Genomic DNA, 18,671 nt, shown 5'->3' with positions numbered 1-18,671 from the left:
CAACACATCCAACCATCAACACATCCATCCATCAACACATCCATCCATCCATCAACCCATCCATCCGTCAACACATCCATCCATCCATTTGTCCTACCGTCCATCCATCCGTCCGTCCATCCATTAAATCCTTTCAATTGAGCCTCTGATTTTCCCAAACCAGTTAAAAAATTTTGATAGAAATAAAAACCTGTTCATGACTCGACTTGTATTTAATCTTTCACCATCCCTGCAGCGCCCCCTTCAGGTTGCTTCTCTAAACCTGCAGCTATGAACCGCCAGAAGGAATCGGCAGTAAAACACGGTTTGATCTTCACAGAGAATAAGGACAGGAATCAGTTTTTACATGGATTAGACCATTGTGATTTCTTTATTGATTTTTTTTCTTCTTTTATACATAGAGTGGAACATTAATTACCCAAAAGTCTCCTTCTCGCTTGATCGCATCGTTTTATTCCACACCACAAGTCTGCAGTCACTTCTCTTTTCTTATTTAAAACCAAAACAAACAAAACAAACATGACAAAACAAAAATCTTACGTTTGGTCATTGTACAACAAATAGAAAATAAAGAAATGTATAAAACAAAGAAACAGACCGGATGAACTGATGATGTTTCCTGCCACTTGACTGACCTTTGACCCTCAGTGTTGAAGCTGCTGATGCTTGAATCAAACTGAGAAATCCACTTTTATTAAAGTATTTTAATTAATTGATATTTTTCATTTTAATATGATATTATTAGGGTTTTTGGTCATTTTGCCCTTTGGAACCATTTTATTGCCATTTTATTCGTTCCTGATTTTTTTGTACCTGAAACAAACCACGTTTTACCCATTGGCCTAAATTAGGAAGTATCTTTTTTTATTATTATTTTAGCTACATTGTTTTCAATTGAAATAGGGTGAAAAATGATCATTAAGTAATTTAAGACAACTGGATATTTTTATTTTTTATCTTAAAATTTGGTATCAGATTCTTTTTCCAAATATTTTGGTTCCCAATTTGGTTTCACTGACTCTCAGATTATGTATGGAGTAAAAATGGGGCCAAAAGTTTAAAACTGAAAAACTTGATTCTGAAACATACTTTTTAACTTTTTTTATACTTTCAAATCTTTTTATTCAATCTCACCATTATTTTTCAGTTTTGAACATTTTTGGAGGCTTTAAACATTTTTTTGTCGAACAAACTTTATGGACTCAGTTTAGCTCCATAATTATGATTCCTGATCAAACCGACCTAAATCCTCCATTTTAACAATGAAAATGATTGGTTTTACTGTAATCTGGTGAAATCTACTGACGTGATCATCTATCTTTCCACAGATTATTTCTGTCATGGGAAAAGAAAAACGTGTCATGAAGTTAATTAGGAAGTTCTTTTGTTCGTGTTTAAGGTCCGATATCCGGATGTTGGATGGAAGACAAATTTACTGGAAGTGCTTTAGTTTTTTTTTCAGTAGCATTAAATAAAAACACTCAAAACACTGAAGAAACATCATACTTGTAAATATTTAAGTTAAATATGAACAATTTTGACATTTTTAGAATTTGGTATAATTCAAATGGAGGATATTGTGTAAAAACATAATTTATCTCAGAAATATTCTCATTTTTTGAGGTTATTTTCAGTTCTTTAGTTCTTCTCTGTTTGATCTGTTTTTCTTTTTCCTCTATGATTTTAGTTTCTAATTTTCCCTGATAGAAAAAAGAAAAACTTCACGTCACGTTTCAGTGCCAATTTTAAAAGTTTTTACTGAAATCTGTCCCTGAAGCTGCTTATTGAATTCATCTGAGCATAAATTAGACACATTTATTCAAAACTCCTGAAATCATTTAGTCACTCTATTATGGAGAGCCATTTCAGCCCAAATTAAATAAATAAATGGGTGAAATGAATAAAAGAGTAAAATAAATCAATGAAAAAAATGAGTGAATTAAATACATAATTAGTTAAATAATTTAGCTTTTTCATTAACAAACTTTTAAATTTATTTTTCATATTATCAATTTCTCAATTTCCCTTTTTTCATTTATCTATTTTTCATTTACACATTTTCATTAATCTATTTTTCATTTAACCACTTTTTAATTTAGCTTTTTCATTAACCCAATTTTTCATTTATTTATTTAATTTTGGCTGAAATGGCTCTCCATACTCTTTTGAACATTTCAGTTTGATCGGTGGAAAATTTCCAGCTGTTACATCAGCAGGTCAGAGGTCATGTTAGTCTAAAACACATTTTAGTGAATATTGTGTTTAAAAAACAAACTGGGAAGACGAAAGCTTCTCTGCACATGCATGAAAGCGTGGCTATTGGGTGTATATTATGGGATGCTGCCATTAAAACACAGGAAAATTATTTAAAAAATAATGGAATAAACTGATTAAAGCGTATTATTCTGTCGGTTTATGGCGACATGTCATCCACCCAGAAATAAACAAACACCAAAATAATAGTTTCAAACGATGAATTCCTGCCTCTGTGTGGGACGGAGAAAAACATCAACACATCAACAAGAAAAAAGAGCAGAGAGAACAAGCATTTCTCATTTTTGGTTTTAGCGCGTCACAAATTAAAAAAAAAATACAAATTAAAAATGTAAAAAGCTTTTTACCCCACATTTAATTGTTTAGATTACAGTCATTTAAAAAAAAGGAGGAAGAAGAAGTGAATAATTTATGACACAAGCTAATATAACATTGTTTCTAAACACTAGTGTCTATGAGGTAATAGTTTGGTAAAGACGGGACGGTCTGCGCTCAGCGGCTCCATTTAAAGCTTTCCAACCGAAAAACAAACAGATTTAACTGTGTTTACACTCAAACAGGAAGTAATGATGATTAGTGAAGCAGTTAAAATACTGTTACATGTACTTTTTTAGATATTGTTTCAGACCAAGATTGTCACACTTTTATATTCACTTTGGAAAATCAATCACAGATGATATGAAACGTGTTAAATTATTGCAAAATACTGTTTTTTGCTTGAAATTTTTATACGAAACAGGAAAATGAGGTTCTGTAAAGAAAAAAGTGAAATAAAAACTATAAAAGCAGTAAAACAAGAACATAATGGCGTCTTTCACCTCAACTTCTCTGACATTTTTTAAAACTAACCAAACTAAACTGCAGTAAAATCTCTCTTTTTTACAGATCATGGTGGCAGGTTTGAGAACGTGACCTTATTGACTCATTAAGAAGTCGGGCGACATTTTGAAAAGCAGGAGCGAAGTCATTAGTGCTGCAAAGGTTTTCTGAGGCTCTGGATCTTTTCAACACTCTGGTTGCTGCGCAGCATGAAAACCGTTAGAAACATGAACACCTTTCATCACCTGCAGCCATCTGGTCACAAACCGAAACAAACAAGGTGGTTTAACCAACATGGTTTAATCAATCTGAAGCTTTTATCACTTTTATTTTCATATTTTCTTTGGTCGGTCAGTTTGAATCAGCCATTCATTGAGTCTGAGGCCAAAACTGGTCAATTCATTAAATTAACGACGCAAAAATTAGTTTAATAGGATTTTTTTTTCTTGCTATTTTATAAAATCTGTACATCATCAAAGATCCAAAACTTAAAAATGGTTTTGGATTGTTGCCTTATTAAAAGAAAAATAAACAATTTCCAAATCTATTGGGTTTATCAGTTGTTTTTACCATTATTGACTCAGATCTGGTGGCCAAACAAAATTATTTGAGGGGCCACAAATGGCCCCCGAGCCACACTTTGGACAGCCCTGCACTTGTAGAAGGAAAAATAGATTATTTAAATAAAGCAAGGAAGTAACCTAGAGCAAATGGGATCCAAAATACGTTTTCAGACAATAATATGGAACTTAATTAAATATTTGAGTATTTTTAATAACCATTAATCCTCAAAATGAATAAAAAAATTAAAACACCATAAAAACAAAATGTTTACTCTCTACCAATAATATGTTTTAATTTGAATTTGATGATTGAGGTAAAGAGAGAAAAGAGGAAGAAAAACGTGTCATATTTGTTATAATTCAGAAGAAGAGAGCGACGCGTCGCTGAGCGCAGACCGAAACGAAGCTTCGCTTTCTTTGGTTTCATCAACACAATTCAGAGGACGGATGGGACGTGAGTGAGGAAACCTCTGGATCTCACTGCGGAAACTTTAAATGTCTTTTTACACACGGATAGCATCAGGCTTTAAGGCGCCGTTTCCTTCCTGACAGGGAAACAACCAACCGGCGTGTTTACATCCACACAACGACGTCGAATCAACCTGGACTAACTGCTGGATTTTATCAGCAAAACCATGTTAAAGACCGATTAAACGTTTCCAAACTTTTCCACCTTTCCAATTTAACCAAACAAAACTATTTGGAGTTAAAACATTATAAAAGGTGCAGCCAGTTTTCCTGAGTTCACACCTGATGTGAATAAATAAAACAGAAATAAAATCCAGATCCAACCGTCGTCCAAGAAACCCAGAAGGAGAACCTGTTATGATCTGATAAAGTAAAAAACCTGCGAAAGCTCGGCTGGTCAAATGTAACGAAGTCCAGACAGGGAATCCTCATAGACGAATTCGTTAAACAATAAAAGTCACTGAAAAGGCAAAAAAATGTTAGGAAATCATTTATCATGGTCACCTTTGCTAACTTCTGTTCAAAATTGATTTTATTTTACTTAAATTTCCTGTTTGGTCTCTTTTAGAAGGAAAAATGGCTTCACACTGAGAGTTCAGCCATCGTGTATATTTTGGTCGTTACGTGTGGAAGTAAACACGGTTTATCTTTGGTGGGTCCGTCTGAAAAATCCTTCCTGGTTCAACAGTGCTCATCGTTCAGTAGCTATTACTTCTGATTTCGTTTTCATTTCTGAAAAGTAAGAATAAAACAAACCAGAACAAGGAGAAATCAAAGCTGAACAGGCAGAGACATTCAGCAGTGTGTAAGTCTAAGCTGACATTCCTACGTTGTTCTGTCTTTAGAGCTAAACATTCATAACACCACGCTTCATCGGCTTTGGGAAGGAAAAACTAGCTAAGAATAAATTAAGCACTGCATCTTCGATGCAACTAACATTCTTAAATACCCATAAATATCATCAGAAAAAAAAGAATTACATCTAATTAAATAACATTAAATAATCAAGTACAAAACTAGTGTGTTCTAAAACACGTCATAAATAAATATGGCATCAAACAGAAAGAAAAGGAACAAACAGTGTAAACTTTGGCAAAGCTAACCGTCACCCAGGAGATTTGGCAACAAAATTTGTTCGCTTAAATTACCTCACAATTAAAACAAATTACATAAAAAATCACATATTGCAAAAACTTAGGAAGTACAGCAGTGGTCGTAAATGTAAATTGGCAAATAAAGGAGCAGTGAAAACCTCTGGGTCAGTTTTTGGTTTACCTTCCTGTTATCTCTCGCTCTCCTCCTCTTTTTTTCCTTTATCTTTTTATTTTTTAACGCTTGGCAGATTTAGCCGTTATTGTTACATCTGGACAGAACTGCAAGTGGGAATGACATGAAAAATGGCCGCCGGCGCCTGAGCCCTGATCCGAGCCCCTCCGACGGGCAGCGGACAGCAACAGGTTGGGGTCGGGCAGCCGGAGGATTTCTTTGGACTAGAAGCTTCACATACAGAAAAACACAGACAGAAAACTAAGGATAAAGCTATTTGACCGAGATTTCAGCAGTTTCTCTCAGCAGTTGGAGATTTGGTGTTATGTTTTGGTTTGTTTGTTGTTGTCGTATAAATGGGTCGGCAGCGTGACTCCTCCCCTCTCACACCCAGGTAACGCCAGTTTTCATGGTTATGAACGAGTTTAATTATTTCTCCCTTATCGTTATGTGCTAAATGCATTTATTAAAATACTCAGTTTTTATTTTGTCTTAACTTTTCAACCAAACAAAGCAGCATCACCTTTATTTAGGACTATATAGTGAAGGCGTTCCTATGTTTTCTGGATCAGGATTTTCCACTCATAAATGAGGATAAAACTGCAAAAAAGTCGGGAAACATATCTGTACTTCCAGACTAAAACGGCTGTTCAGTTAAATAATTTTCTTATCAATTCATCCAATTAAGATATTATTGGATAGGTGGACAAAATGTCCATCTTTAGTCCAACAGCCACTGGTTGGTTCAACCGTCCAGCCAGTCCTGGTTGGACTTCAGGTCCTGATGCTCAGTTCTGATTCTTTCTTTGCTGAAATCCAATTTTTTATTTTAATGGGTTTTTTTTTTGCGTGATTGTTCGTAGTAATTAAATCAGATTTTTGTGTGAATGGTTCATCACGGTCTACAAAAAAATAATTGAATGGGAAATGACAGTTTTGTCTAAAGATCATAACAAGATGAAGACACCATTGTTTGGATTTACCAGACCAACGACGTGAAAGTGAGACAAATGCGACATTTTGATCACGTTGAAGACCTTCAGATGCGATCAGTGGACGTGGCATGAAGAGGTTTTGTTTGGGGGTGAAAAGTTCAGAAAAAAAAATGTATGTGGGTCACATTTGCTTTCCGTAGGAACATAGCATTAATCAGTTAGAAAAACAAAATATATTGAATTTTGACCTGAAGAAATTCAGGCTTTAGCAATTGTAGTATATTATATGTTCTATATAAAGAATTTTAAAATAATGTCTTGAAATTATTTCCAAGTTTTTGTTTTTGGCTAATATGTTTTATTTTTGGTTCTGATCAAAGTTTTTAAGATTCAATACATTTCAAGTTGAGTTTTTTTGCTTTATTTTACGGTTTGAGGTGAAAAGTAAAACAAAAAGCAGGAACAATAGAAACTAATCAGACTAATGAAAGAAGTCCAGCGAGCTTCTGGTAGTGCAGCAAAAAATCTTTGGTATGCGCTGAACGTTTCAGAAAGCTCCTCCGGATGATTAAACTATAAAAATGGTTCATCCTGATGTATCAAACACTGATCTGTCCAGTTAAAGTATTATGTGGTGAAAAACTGAAGTTTTCCTTTTGATGTGATGCTCTTACAGAAACATTCGACATGTTTTAGCGTTAAAAGTGCTTTACAGAAAATTAAAACATGAAATTTATCATCGGATATTTAGCTTACAAACTACAAAAAGAAACGTTTTAGAGGACTGGAAGAATAATGAAAAGGGTTAAATGTCTTAGAGATCTTAGAGATCGTGTTTACCTGTTGCAGGGGAGGAGCACTGCTGCCGGAGTCAACGGTGAATCTTTGGTTTGTTAGCTGATGAGGTTTCTGTTGTTCTTTAAACCGTTTTTTACTTTGAAAAACTGCATAGGCACACGTTAAAGACACTCTTCAACCGTGAGAGACACATTAATGTTCTGCCTTTTCGTTGGGCCGGAGAGAAGAACGGCCGGTTCTGTTTCCTCCCTCCTTCCCGTGTGGTTTTACCCTTTCAGTCCCAAAGTCGCCTGATGCACCATCAGACACAACAAAAGCTACTTTGCTACTCCACAGATGTCGTCCTCCTGTCGAACTTTCCTTCATATCCTCGTTCCTTGACATCGTCGCCACTCTGTTTTTTTTTCTCCTTTTGTTTTTTTGGTAATAATTCTCATCCAAGTTTTTTTTTCCCATTTGTTGGAACAGTTAGGTGCAGAAAAAGGTTTTCTTTGGTTTCGATTTGTTAATAAATAGAAAAAGTCTCAAGTGTCCATTTTTTTTATCTTAAAATGTTCTTAAAGCCTTTGGCTGCCTCTAACCAGGCCGAAATCTCCAGCCTGGGTTTGGAAAGGAGCAGGGGCTGCTGACTGACGCCTTTGCTTTGGTTTGGTTTCATTTTTTGGTTTAATAGCTTGAGTGAAAGATGATTGATGAGGTGATGGACGGATGGACAGACGTCTGAAACGGGTTTTCTTGAGGTTGTTGGTATTTGGACCAATCTGCTGAATTTATGGCTGACGACCATTTAAATGAGTTAGTTGCAGCTTTGGGAGCCGTTTTCTGGTTTCCACTGACCCTCAGGAGGGACGGACCGGCCAGGCATCGTCTTTAGATTGTCCTCTTTAACTATTACAAAGGCCCTGATCTGCCTGGCTGGTCAGTCCTCCGTTGGGTCCAGGTGGTTTACCGTTCGTACTGGTTGTGTTTTTACTGGTTTTCTTTGTGATGGCAGTCAGAATCTTACATAAATATCTCTAATCTGCAGTTGGAAACCAGTTCATAAGAGTAAGTTAGATGACTCAGACAATCTTGTTTCACAAATTTCAGTTTTGCTTTAGCAAAATGGTTCGGGAATGTTTAATTCTGCTGTGGTGATTGGTGGGAGGAGCTGCCATCACTTCCCTGAATGATGCTGCGATGGTAAGCTAGCGTTAGCCTGTAGTTAACGGGGAACATTTAGGAAATGACTCTTTAAAGTTGTGTTTTACTTCAGAAACCATCTCTGGATGCGTTTGAGGACTTCACGGCGTGTTTGTGACGCGCACCGAATGGACTTCAGCCACTGTTTAGAAAATAAATGGCATCCTGAGTTTTCTAAGATGCGAAGCCCACTCGGGTCGGCCGTCGGCTCCGGTTCTATTGCAAAGAAAATGTGCTTCAAGATTGTGCTCACTCACATGTAGTTTATACCACCTAACCTAACGCTAAGGGTTCTGATGAAGCTCGAGCTGAACGTTGTTGGGTCGTCCCATGAATGTTTGTGCTTGCATATTTCGGCACCACCTTCTTTAAAGAGTCAAATCTGAACGCTGATTTTGAGGTGAAGAATTGTCGTTAAGGTGAAAACTATCGTCTATCTTTGGTTTGGTGAAAGTTCAAGTCCCCTCAGACCCAAACTGTCTATTGCTTGAACTGTTGAACTGAAACCCAACTCCTGATTGGACCGTTGAGGAGAACAGAAGAGAAAACGTCCCAGAGCGTCTCTCACATTCTGCAGTCATAAAGCTGTCCTTGGTTTCGTGTTTGGTTGTTTCCTAGCTTATATTGCATAATAGAAAACACACATTGTCTTCTAGTCTTTGGTTTTTGGGCTAGTGTGTCAGCCTAAAGGAGACATCAGCGGTGGACAGTTGAAGATTTAGAAGGTTTTCCCCTCCAAAGTGAGGTTTTGTATGTTTTTAATGAGTTTACCCTCCAGCTTTCTTTATGTTTACGATAAATTTGCAGAAGGCGATTTGGCTACAAGTCGTGGCAGTGAGCAGCCCCTCTCTCTGTTTGTACCCTCAAGGAAAGGAAAAAAAGAAAATCGTGTAAAAAGTTTAAGTTTCGCTTCAACCGGACGAAACCTTGACCCCCCCTGACCCCGGTTTGTCCCCGTATCTCCGTTTTTCCGGCTCCCCGTCTTCTATCATGCTTTGGTACAAGTGCTGGACGCCGAGGACTGGCCGCCGGGGCTGGCGCCGTCGTCTGTCCATTTGTCCAGGCTGCGGCGGCGGGCGTTCATGAAGAAGTTGCTGACTGTGGTGAGTTCGAGGCCCAGCTGCTGCGAGATGGTGAGCTGCATCTCTTTGGACGGCCGCTTGTTCTCCTTGAAGATGGCCAGCAGGGTGCGCCGCTGCAGGTCGGTGAAGACCAGCCGCGACTTCTTTGGTGTGTTGTTGCGATCCTTCCCCGTGTCCTGCTCCTTCCGCTTGCATGCTGGGAAACAAAACACCAGGGAGGAAGTCAGGGTTTGGAGAAGAGGAAAATTAAAGTTACTGTTTGTTTTAAGAAGAAATTAAGAATTTGATATTTTCTGGCATAAATATTTGTTATTCAGTCACGTAAGTAAAAACAGATTCCCGCATTTTTTCACCCTAAATTCTTTGAAGAATCAATCAATCAATCAAATTTTATTTGTATAGCACATTTCAGCAGCAAGGCATTTCAAAGTGCTTCACATAATTAAAATAAAAACAGGATGTGACATTGAATAAACAGCTGGAAAGACAAAGAAAAATTTTTTTTATAAAGAAAAAGGTTAAAAAAGATAAAAACATTAAAACCTGCACCCCTTGTAGGACTTCAGTTAAACGTCTCAGACCTCAGAGTTTTAGTTAAAACGCTATTCAACAAGGATTCTCACACCTCAGTTTTAGTTAAAACGCCATTTAACAAGGATTCTCACACCTCAGAGTTTTAGTTAAAACGCTATTTAACAAGGATTCTCACACCTCAGAGTTTTAGTTAAAACGTTATTTAACAAGGATTCTCACACCTCAGAGTTTTAGTTAAAACGCCATTTAACAAGGATTCTCACACCTCAGAGTTTTAGTTAAAACGCTATTCAACAAGGATTCTCACACCCCCAGATATAGATTCGTTTAACTGGGACGTTTTCCGGGGGGGCTTTACATAGACAGTGTGAAAAAAAGTTAATAACTAGATGAAAACATTAAAAACAACAAAGACATCAAAACCTGCAATTTAGCCATAAGCAACTCTAAACAAGTGGGTTTTAAGAATAAAAATGTTTGACAGAAATTCCCGCAAAATTAAAAAATTCTCCCATTTTTACTTCAAATATCTCACTAATGTGAATATATACCCTGCTCAAAAAAATAATATATGTATTTATACATATAAATGTATTAATATATATTCTTTTGTCATTTCAATACATTAGTTTGAACATTTCAATTCAGAAATTTGCAAGAAAAATCTCAGAAATTTCCTAAAAACTGGAAAATATCTTATTTTTAAAAGTCAGAAGTGTTCGAATTTTGAAATGTATAAATGTTCTTATGCTTTCTAGAACGTTTCTGAGATTAATCTAAAAATTTCTGAGTCTTCTGACAGAAATTTTTCCTTTTTTTTCTTCAAAATTTGCCATTTATTTGAGTTAGTTGAAGAGCTGCAGGCTGTAACTCCTGTTTTAAAATAACTAAAGCCAAACACGAACATATAGAGTTTTGCAGTAAACAGTAGAAAAATCTTGTTTCGAGCAGCGAAGAGCTGATAAAAGCGACATTAACGCCTCGTGGGAGGAGACCAGGAGGTCTGGGTGCGTTTGATTTGATTACCTCCCTGAATTAAGTATGCACGAGTCGGAGCCCGGCTGATCAATACGAATCTGGTTAAGGACTCTGTAACAGAACTGTTATGTAAGGGGAAGCTACCCTCGCTGTAAACACACACACACATACACACACACACACACACACACACACACACACAGCTGTCAGTTCATCAAACCTGCATCACCTCTGTCGGTTTTGTTTGCCGTTTGGAAGAGGATCCTGTTTTTCTTAGCCGAGGTGAACGAAGGGCTTTTAAAGCTGTCAGTTCCTGATAGAAGCAGACAGGTGGCGCTGTTGATCTCTGGATATAAATTAATCTGTGTTTGGAAGACAAATAATGTGAATTTAACTCTAAAAGCAATTCTTGAACCATAATCCCCGTCTGTTAATGTTCACCCAGCTTTCCCTCCTATAAACCTGTTTCCTTATAATATGTAACGTTTTATTTGCCTCTTTACTCTCTGATCAATGTATTTGCTCTCCTATAAATATCCCAGGATTCCTTCCTCAGCCCGTTTCGTTTGATTCAGCTCGTTCGCCGTTGAAATGAGCGTCAGGAACATCGTGTACTTCAGCCCAGAAAGCTGTTTGTTTGGTTTTTGTTGATTCGGCGTTTAAATCCTGGACTTTAAACGTAGCAGGACAGCTGGACGGATCCGAGGAAAACGATCCAGACAGAAACACGAACCAAAATTTAAACATCGGTCACTGGACAAACATGTACTGCATGGTTTGAACCCCAATAACAGATTTAAAAAAATCTGCAGTTTTAACACCGTAATCTGTATTTAAAGTAATGTTGATAAAATCCACTTCAGTTAACTATAATAATTTGTAAATATCAATATTTTTAGGACTTCAAGGATGTTTTCACTGGTAGACTTGACCAAAATTGAAACATTTGTTAAATTTTCAGCTGCTGCAGTTTTCTGTCAAACCAACCAAACCCTTTGAGCAGCCTGTTCCCCTCCTGGCCTGTGGGGGCGCTGCAGAAAGAACCACCGAAGGAAACAACACAAAAACCTGTGAAGACGACTCTGAGCGCAACTTCCTGCTTCATGAAATGTGAAGAAAAATTGAGGATTTTCCTTTTCTTTGGTAAAAAAAAAAAACACAGGACATTTTTTCTGCTAGTATTTCGCAAATTGGAATTACGAAAATAACGGAAACACGTCAAATTTGCGAAAAAACAACAACACATTTTTCCCTATAAATTAGGATAGGGTGATTCTTCAGCTGCATTGAAATGTGTATATTTCACAAACATCATGAGTCATGATCAAAAACTGAATCTTACTACTGGAGGAAATGACAAAGACAACGACAGGAAGTGGTAGGAGGATGACGGCACGGCGTGTTTTTATAACGATGCATAGCAACAAATCTTGCTAGATAATAAATAGTCCCAGAAATTATTGCGATAAACAATAATATTGTTGTTTTGAGACCATTTTCAAGTAATATAATGCAAGAACACAATAATTCTAAGACTGGAACTGGACGCCATTTTAAATATCCAAAATAAATAAACCAAATAACGAAAACGACAAGGAAAATGAATTACGGCATCTCTGTAAACAAAACTGTCCAAGTTGAGAGAGAAAAGTAAAAAACAATAAATCATGCAAATGGAGCCTATTTTAATTGCACATGTGATTAATTGATTAACTGCAACAGGCCTACAGATTCCATTAAACTTATCTACATGTGGTTTTATTTCTTATTTAAGAGCAACTGCTAATTTCTTTTTCTCAATCAGGAGCGATGGAAATCTCACCAGAGGTGAAGCTTTTCTCTCCCAGTCTGGGTTACAGTGAGGATCAAACACACAATTATATTATTCAGGAAGGTTCACGGTTCTGAGGTGGGGTGGTTGTTCTTGAGGGGTGAGGGGCGGATCAATGGGATCGATACGGCAGGGTTCCTCTGCCTTTCATCAGCTCCGTGTAGGAGACGCTAACGGCGCAGCAGGAAACACCAACTCAACACTTTCTGCTGTTTTCTCTCCGCTGCTTCGTCACATGGAGGTTTTCTGTCTCCTATTAGAGGCGATAAACCTTAAAAAGGATGAAAAGATGAGAAACGTGTCCTCAGGTACGACTCGTCCAAATGTGTCAACCTCTAAATATGCTTATAAATGGCTAATTTAACAGGTGAAGCAGCAAATGTACATTAATTAGCATTAGCACTGAAGCTAACATTTTGTTTGCGAATCCCAGCCAAGAGCTTGTCAAGTAGCATTGTGGCGAAATGCTTCAGCTTCCCAAGATGCATTTCCTTTGAATATTTTAGATATTCTCCACAAAAACATTTCCAAATGATTTATGATAAAAATTTAGATTTACGTTCCGCAGAAAGTTCTATGAAAAGACGAATCCAGGATACGTGAGGCTAAACCGTGTGCATTAAGTCACTAGCATTGAAGCTAACATGTTGTTTTCAAGTAGCATTGTGGCGAAATGCATCCCAAGATGCATTTTCCTCTCAATATTTTAAATATCTCCTGTGGAAAAAAATGTGCCAAAAATGAGGATTCACGTTCCACGAATCTGAAGTTTCATCTTACTGTAACAATGAGAAACTTTCTAAAACCATCTAACCAAGTCCAGAAACTCAAGTTACGAGATGTAAAAAAAACATTTTGTGAAAACATTAAATTTCTCTACAAGAAACTTTCTTGTTTTAACAAATTTTGCGTCTTGTTGCAGCAGATATGAATCATGTTTCGTGAAACAATCGAGAAACTTTCTCTGTTTGAACCACAGCAGCTGAACGGACTCCGTTTCCCATCATGCATCCACTTCCTGCTTCACCAAACAAAAGACTAAACATTATTTTAACGATTTTACTGCCAAAAACCACGAGGTGTCATGGAGGGTCAGCACCATTCATCGCATTGAAACTCACTGCATCTTCATCATCACCATCATCATCACCAACACCATCATAACCATCATCACCATCATCATCATCATCACCATCATCATCTTCATCACCATCATCATCATCACCATCATCATCATCATCATCACCATCATCATCACCATCTTCATCACCATCTTCATCACCAACATCATCATCATCATCATCACCATCATCATCACCATCTTCATCACCATCTTCATCTTCATCACCATCTTCATCATCATCACCATCTTCATCACCATCTTCATCATCACCATCATCATCTTCATCACCATCTTCATCATCACCATCATCATCATCATCATCATCATCATCACCATCTTCATCATCACCATCATCATCATCACCATCATCATCATCACCATCATCATCATCACCATCATCATCATCATCACCATCATCATCATCATCATCACCATCTTCATCGTCATCATCACCATCATCATCATCATCATCATCATCTTCATCATCACCATCATCATCATCATCATCATTATCATAATCATCATCACCATCTTCATCATCATCATCACCATCATCATCGTCACCATCATCATCATCATCGTCACCATCATCATCTTCACCATCTTCATCATCACCATCATCATCATTATCATCATCGTCACCATCATCATCTTCATCACCATCATCATCACCATCTTCATCACCAACAACATCATCATCATTATCACCATCATCATCATCATCACCATCTTCATCATCATCACCATCTTCATCATCATCATCACCATCTTCATCATCTTCATCATCACCATCATCATCTTCATCACCATCTTCATCATCACCATCTTCATCATCACCATCATCATCTTCATCACCATCTTCATCATCATCTTCATCACCATCTTCATCATCACCATCTTCATCATCATCATCACTTTCTCCTCTCTTGCTGTAAAACTGCTGAGTCTCAGTTAAATCATCAAAGTTTCTTTCATCAGTTCAGTTTCTCACGTCTCTGCATCAGAGGAAAAGCCGCCCTGCAATCCAAAGGTCACCAAAGGTCAAGTCCTGCAATCTGCTCCTCTGTTCTACTTTAAAAGCCTTTTTTGCTCTTCACATGAATGAAGCTGAGTGTTTGGTCTGAAGAGCCACCGCCGCCGCTCTCAGTCGCTCTTCACTGGATGAACCAGCCGATTGGACCGACAACACAAACACCAAGAACGACGTTTTATCGACGGAGAAATGGAAGAACATGTGAGAAAACGGTTCGTTTCAACACTTTTTATCTTTTCCTGATTGAACTTTAGGGCTTTCTGAACTGGAAATACTGATTTGTGCCATGATGGATAGAAAAAGGCCTAGTCCAAACATGACTCTATGAAAACTGAAACATTTTAAGGTGCTTTGGCTTTTCATCCACATGAAAAAACCCAGCTTAATATCAAAAATGATTATTTATAAAAACTCAGAGCAAAGCAATGTGCCAATATTTCCACATAATTGATTTTACAAAATTCCTAATCAACATCATCTTGTGTTTTAATAGTCTCATATTTTAATACGCTCCTTAAAAGTAGCTCAACATACAAATGAACATCCTGGTTCCTGGTGGCTCCCAACAGGAAGTGGTGATTGAGTCTGATTGGCTGACAGGTTTCAGCTTTGAAAATGTAAATTAACCATGTTTCCATCTGTTGGTGAGGAAAGAGTCAACATCCTTAATTATTTAGTGCAGAAAATGTGGCGTAATTCCTCCACAGCGCCCCCTAGCATCATTACAACCACCTGTAGACTTTGGTAGAGGAAGTCAGCATTCAAACCTGCTACGTTTATTTTCATCTAAATTTCTCAACAGTTTAGAAGAAACAGTAAGCTGTACGGTTAAACATGGCGTCCCTCAGGGTTGTCTGTTTGGCCCACTTTAATTTTTTGTTTGTTTCTTAAACTTTCTCTCTTTGATCAGTCAAAATAAGACAATCGTTTCTAAATCTGCAAAGACATTGATAGTATATATTGTTAAGCATTTTTTAAATTTTTATAATTACACTGTTTCTGCTAAGTTCCAGTATTTTCCTGTGAAAAACAACCAATCGCCAAGGCAAAAAGGAGGTTGTTTTGATTTGTTTTGACAGCTTCGTGTTTGACAAGCACAGATTCTGCATCAATCAGCCGTTATGGATGTCAGTTTTATCATTAAGCCAAAATATAACCCGGTTCTCTCTGTGTAAAGCCTCTATGCTACATTTCAGTGTTATAGGTCGTGTTACAGGAGTTAAGTTCATTATTAAAAGTTGAAACAGGAAGTGAGTGAGTCAGTGAGCCTTGGTTTCATCTTACAGCTGCAGGGAGAGGAACTCGGTGGAGTCATTACAGACTGTTTTTATCCTCACCACAAAGACGGATTACAGCTTCTACACGACGGCCTCCGTCTCCACGGCTGCACCGACGAGTCCGATGGACGACGACACACTGCGGCAGCCGGAGATGCTCAGAAAACTAAAACACCTGAACCTGAAACTCGTTTTACCCCAAAACCTGATCAGTCTGTCCAAGAATCAAGCATCTAATGGGGGTTTTTGTTCCATTTATGTCAGTTTTTGTCAACAACTCAACTATAAAACCAGACTGATGAAGAGTAGAATCATAAAATGATCCAGAGATGAAAACCAAACATTTAGTTTCAGTTGTAAAGAAAGAAATGAGATGAGGAAAAAGTAATCGGATGAGAATAAAGTCAAATAACACGAGAATAAAGTTTAAATAATGAGAATTAATTTGACATAATGAGAATAAAGTGATAATATTATTGCTTTAATCTTGTCCCACTTTACTTTTGGAATACATTTTTCTCTTTCTTTAGCTTTTCCCTAACGCTCATTCTAGTTGGCTCTGCTGTAGCAGTCAGTCTTGCATCGAATCTAAAGGAGCCTCTGACTGAAGACTATCCTGACATGCTAGCAGCTCAACGTTCAGGCAGCAGAATAACATGTCCTGGATAATGACACCATCAGCTCTGCTAATCCACCTCCTTTGCTTTAGCCGCTCCTCCTTAAATCTCGCCCAGCTATTGTCAGCCATCTTGTTACGCCTGGCATAAAGCTAACCACCTCTTAGCATTAGAAATAAGGGGAGAAATACTTTCTCCTGGACTTCCAGTCTGCCTTGTTAGTTGTTCCTTTTGATTTAAATCCGTCTCCATTATCCCAGCATCTCTCCTTCCTCCTCCATCATCTTCATCATCGTCTCCTCCTACCTTCAACATTCCCAGCGTCTCTCCTCTTCTTCCCTCTGTGTCTTTATTGCACCATTACCACTTAAGCCCTGGTATCCATTACACAGAGGGCACATAAGTGCAGGGTAAGTAATAAAGTCGCCCTTCAAACGTACACTCCACTGCTTGGCGCCGCCGCTTTGGACGCCGCGGCTCTCCGTTTGGGTCCGGTCGTTAATCAGCTCGTTAATGCCGGCGACTTTTCACGACCGCTGGCCGTCGCTTCATTCTGACGTCTGCTCTCTCCACTATTTACCCGAAAGACCGAGATTTAATGCACAAGTTTTGAGTCTGATTGGAGATTTTCTCCCAGGTAACAGAGTCAAAAATATACATACACCCCAACTGAAATGAGAAGACGTTGCCCACAGCATGATACTGCCACCACCGTGGTCTGTGGGACTGAGAGGATATCGCACTGAAGGACATTTGGGCCAATATCAATATCAGCCCAAACATTGATATTCAAATATGGTATTCCTCCAAATTTTGGTCAAATACCAATACCAAAAAATTTTACTGAAGTGAGAGTAAAAAAGTATTTGGTAAAAAGTAACTGATCAAATTATCAATCATTTGATTTTTAAAAATTACATCATCATTATAAAGTTTTAAGGATGAAAATGACAATAATTCATACACAGTAAAAATGCCGGTGTTGAATTAACACCCAAAAGTGTCTATATGTGTCCAAGTCAGCAGGTGTTAAAGTAACACTTTGAAAGTGTTAAAAGATTGACACCCATTTTCTCTATAATACAGAAAAGTTAATAAAAGTTAAACTTTCCATTTCTGTGTATTGTTTTGAATATTTTCCACTGGATTTGATTGATATTGACACTTTGTGGGTCAATTATTTACCTTTTTAACACCACATTATGTTTTGTGATCAACACTACACTGGTGTTACTTTTAATATGTTTTAACACCAGCACTGTTATAAATGTTAATGTGACTCTGTATTGTTGAATTTAACACCAGCTGACTTGGACACATATTGACACTTTTGGGTGTTAATTTAACACTGGCATTTTTACTGTGTACAAGCAACAAAATAACAAAATCAGGCAAAAGAAAAAATTTCCAAATCAGTTTCTTTCAATAACAGAAACATCAGGTTTGTGTCTGAGTTTGGTGATTTTTTTGGCTAAAACTTGATTGTTTTTCATTCAGTGGGAGAAAATCCAGAAATTTTACCCAAGTAAGAGCAGATATATTTTATAATAAAAGTACAGCGTAGTAAAAAATATTTATTTTAGAAAGTTACTTAAGTAAATGTAAGTGGTTACGACCCAACTCTGCCAATAATCAATATTTACTAGAGATGAACCGATTCGATATCGATGTCTGGATATCTGTAGCATCAAACGTTTGATGGAGAAACGGGACAAACATGAAGTCGTTTGACCAAAACGACCAGAACGTTTGGAGGAGTCCAGAAACTCAGGGTTCCAACAGAACAATGATCAGAACCGGTTCTGGATCAGGTAAAGCAGGATTTCAGGTTCTGGAAGAACCATCCAATAGATCTGACTTTCAGGAACATTGAGAGATAATTTTCACTTAA

General features: G+C 37.4%; 1 protein-coding gene across 1 annotated transcript in view; it reads right to left on the bottom strand.

Moving 5' to 3' along the window:
- Positions 1–6,654: 6,654 nt before the first annotated feature.
- onecut2 (one cut homeobox 2) overlaps positions 6,655–18,671 on the bottom strand; it is a 33,910-nt gene continuing 21,893 nt past the window's right edge. Inside the window, exon 2 of the mRNA XM_008424565.3 lies at positions 6,655–9,583. Coding sequence (XP_008422787.1) covers positions 9,294–9,583 — 290 coding nt within the window. The 3' untranslated portion in view covers positions 6,655–9,293. The remainder of the gene's footprint in view (positions 9,584–18,671) is intronic.

This window comes from Poecilia reticulata, chromosome 12 (genome assembly GCF_904066995.2).
Source record: "Poecilia reticulata chromosome 12, P_reticulata-male-v2, whole genome shotgun sequence".
Classification (NCBI taxonomy): domain Eukaryota; kingdom Metazoa; phylum Chordata; class Actinopteri; order Cyprinodontiformes; family Poeciliidae; genus Poecilia; species Poecilia reticulata.
Note: the sequence above shows the minus strand (reverse complement) of the source record. Positions and strands in the feature narration are given on the sequence as shown.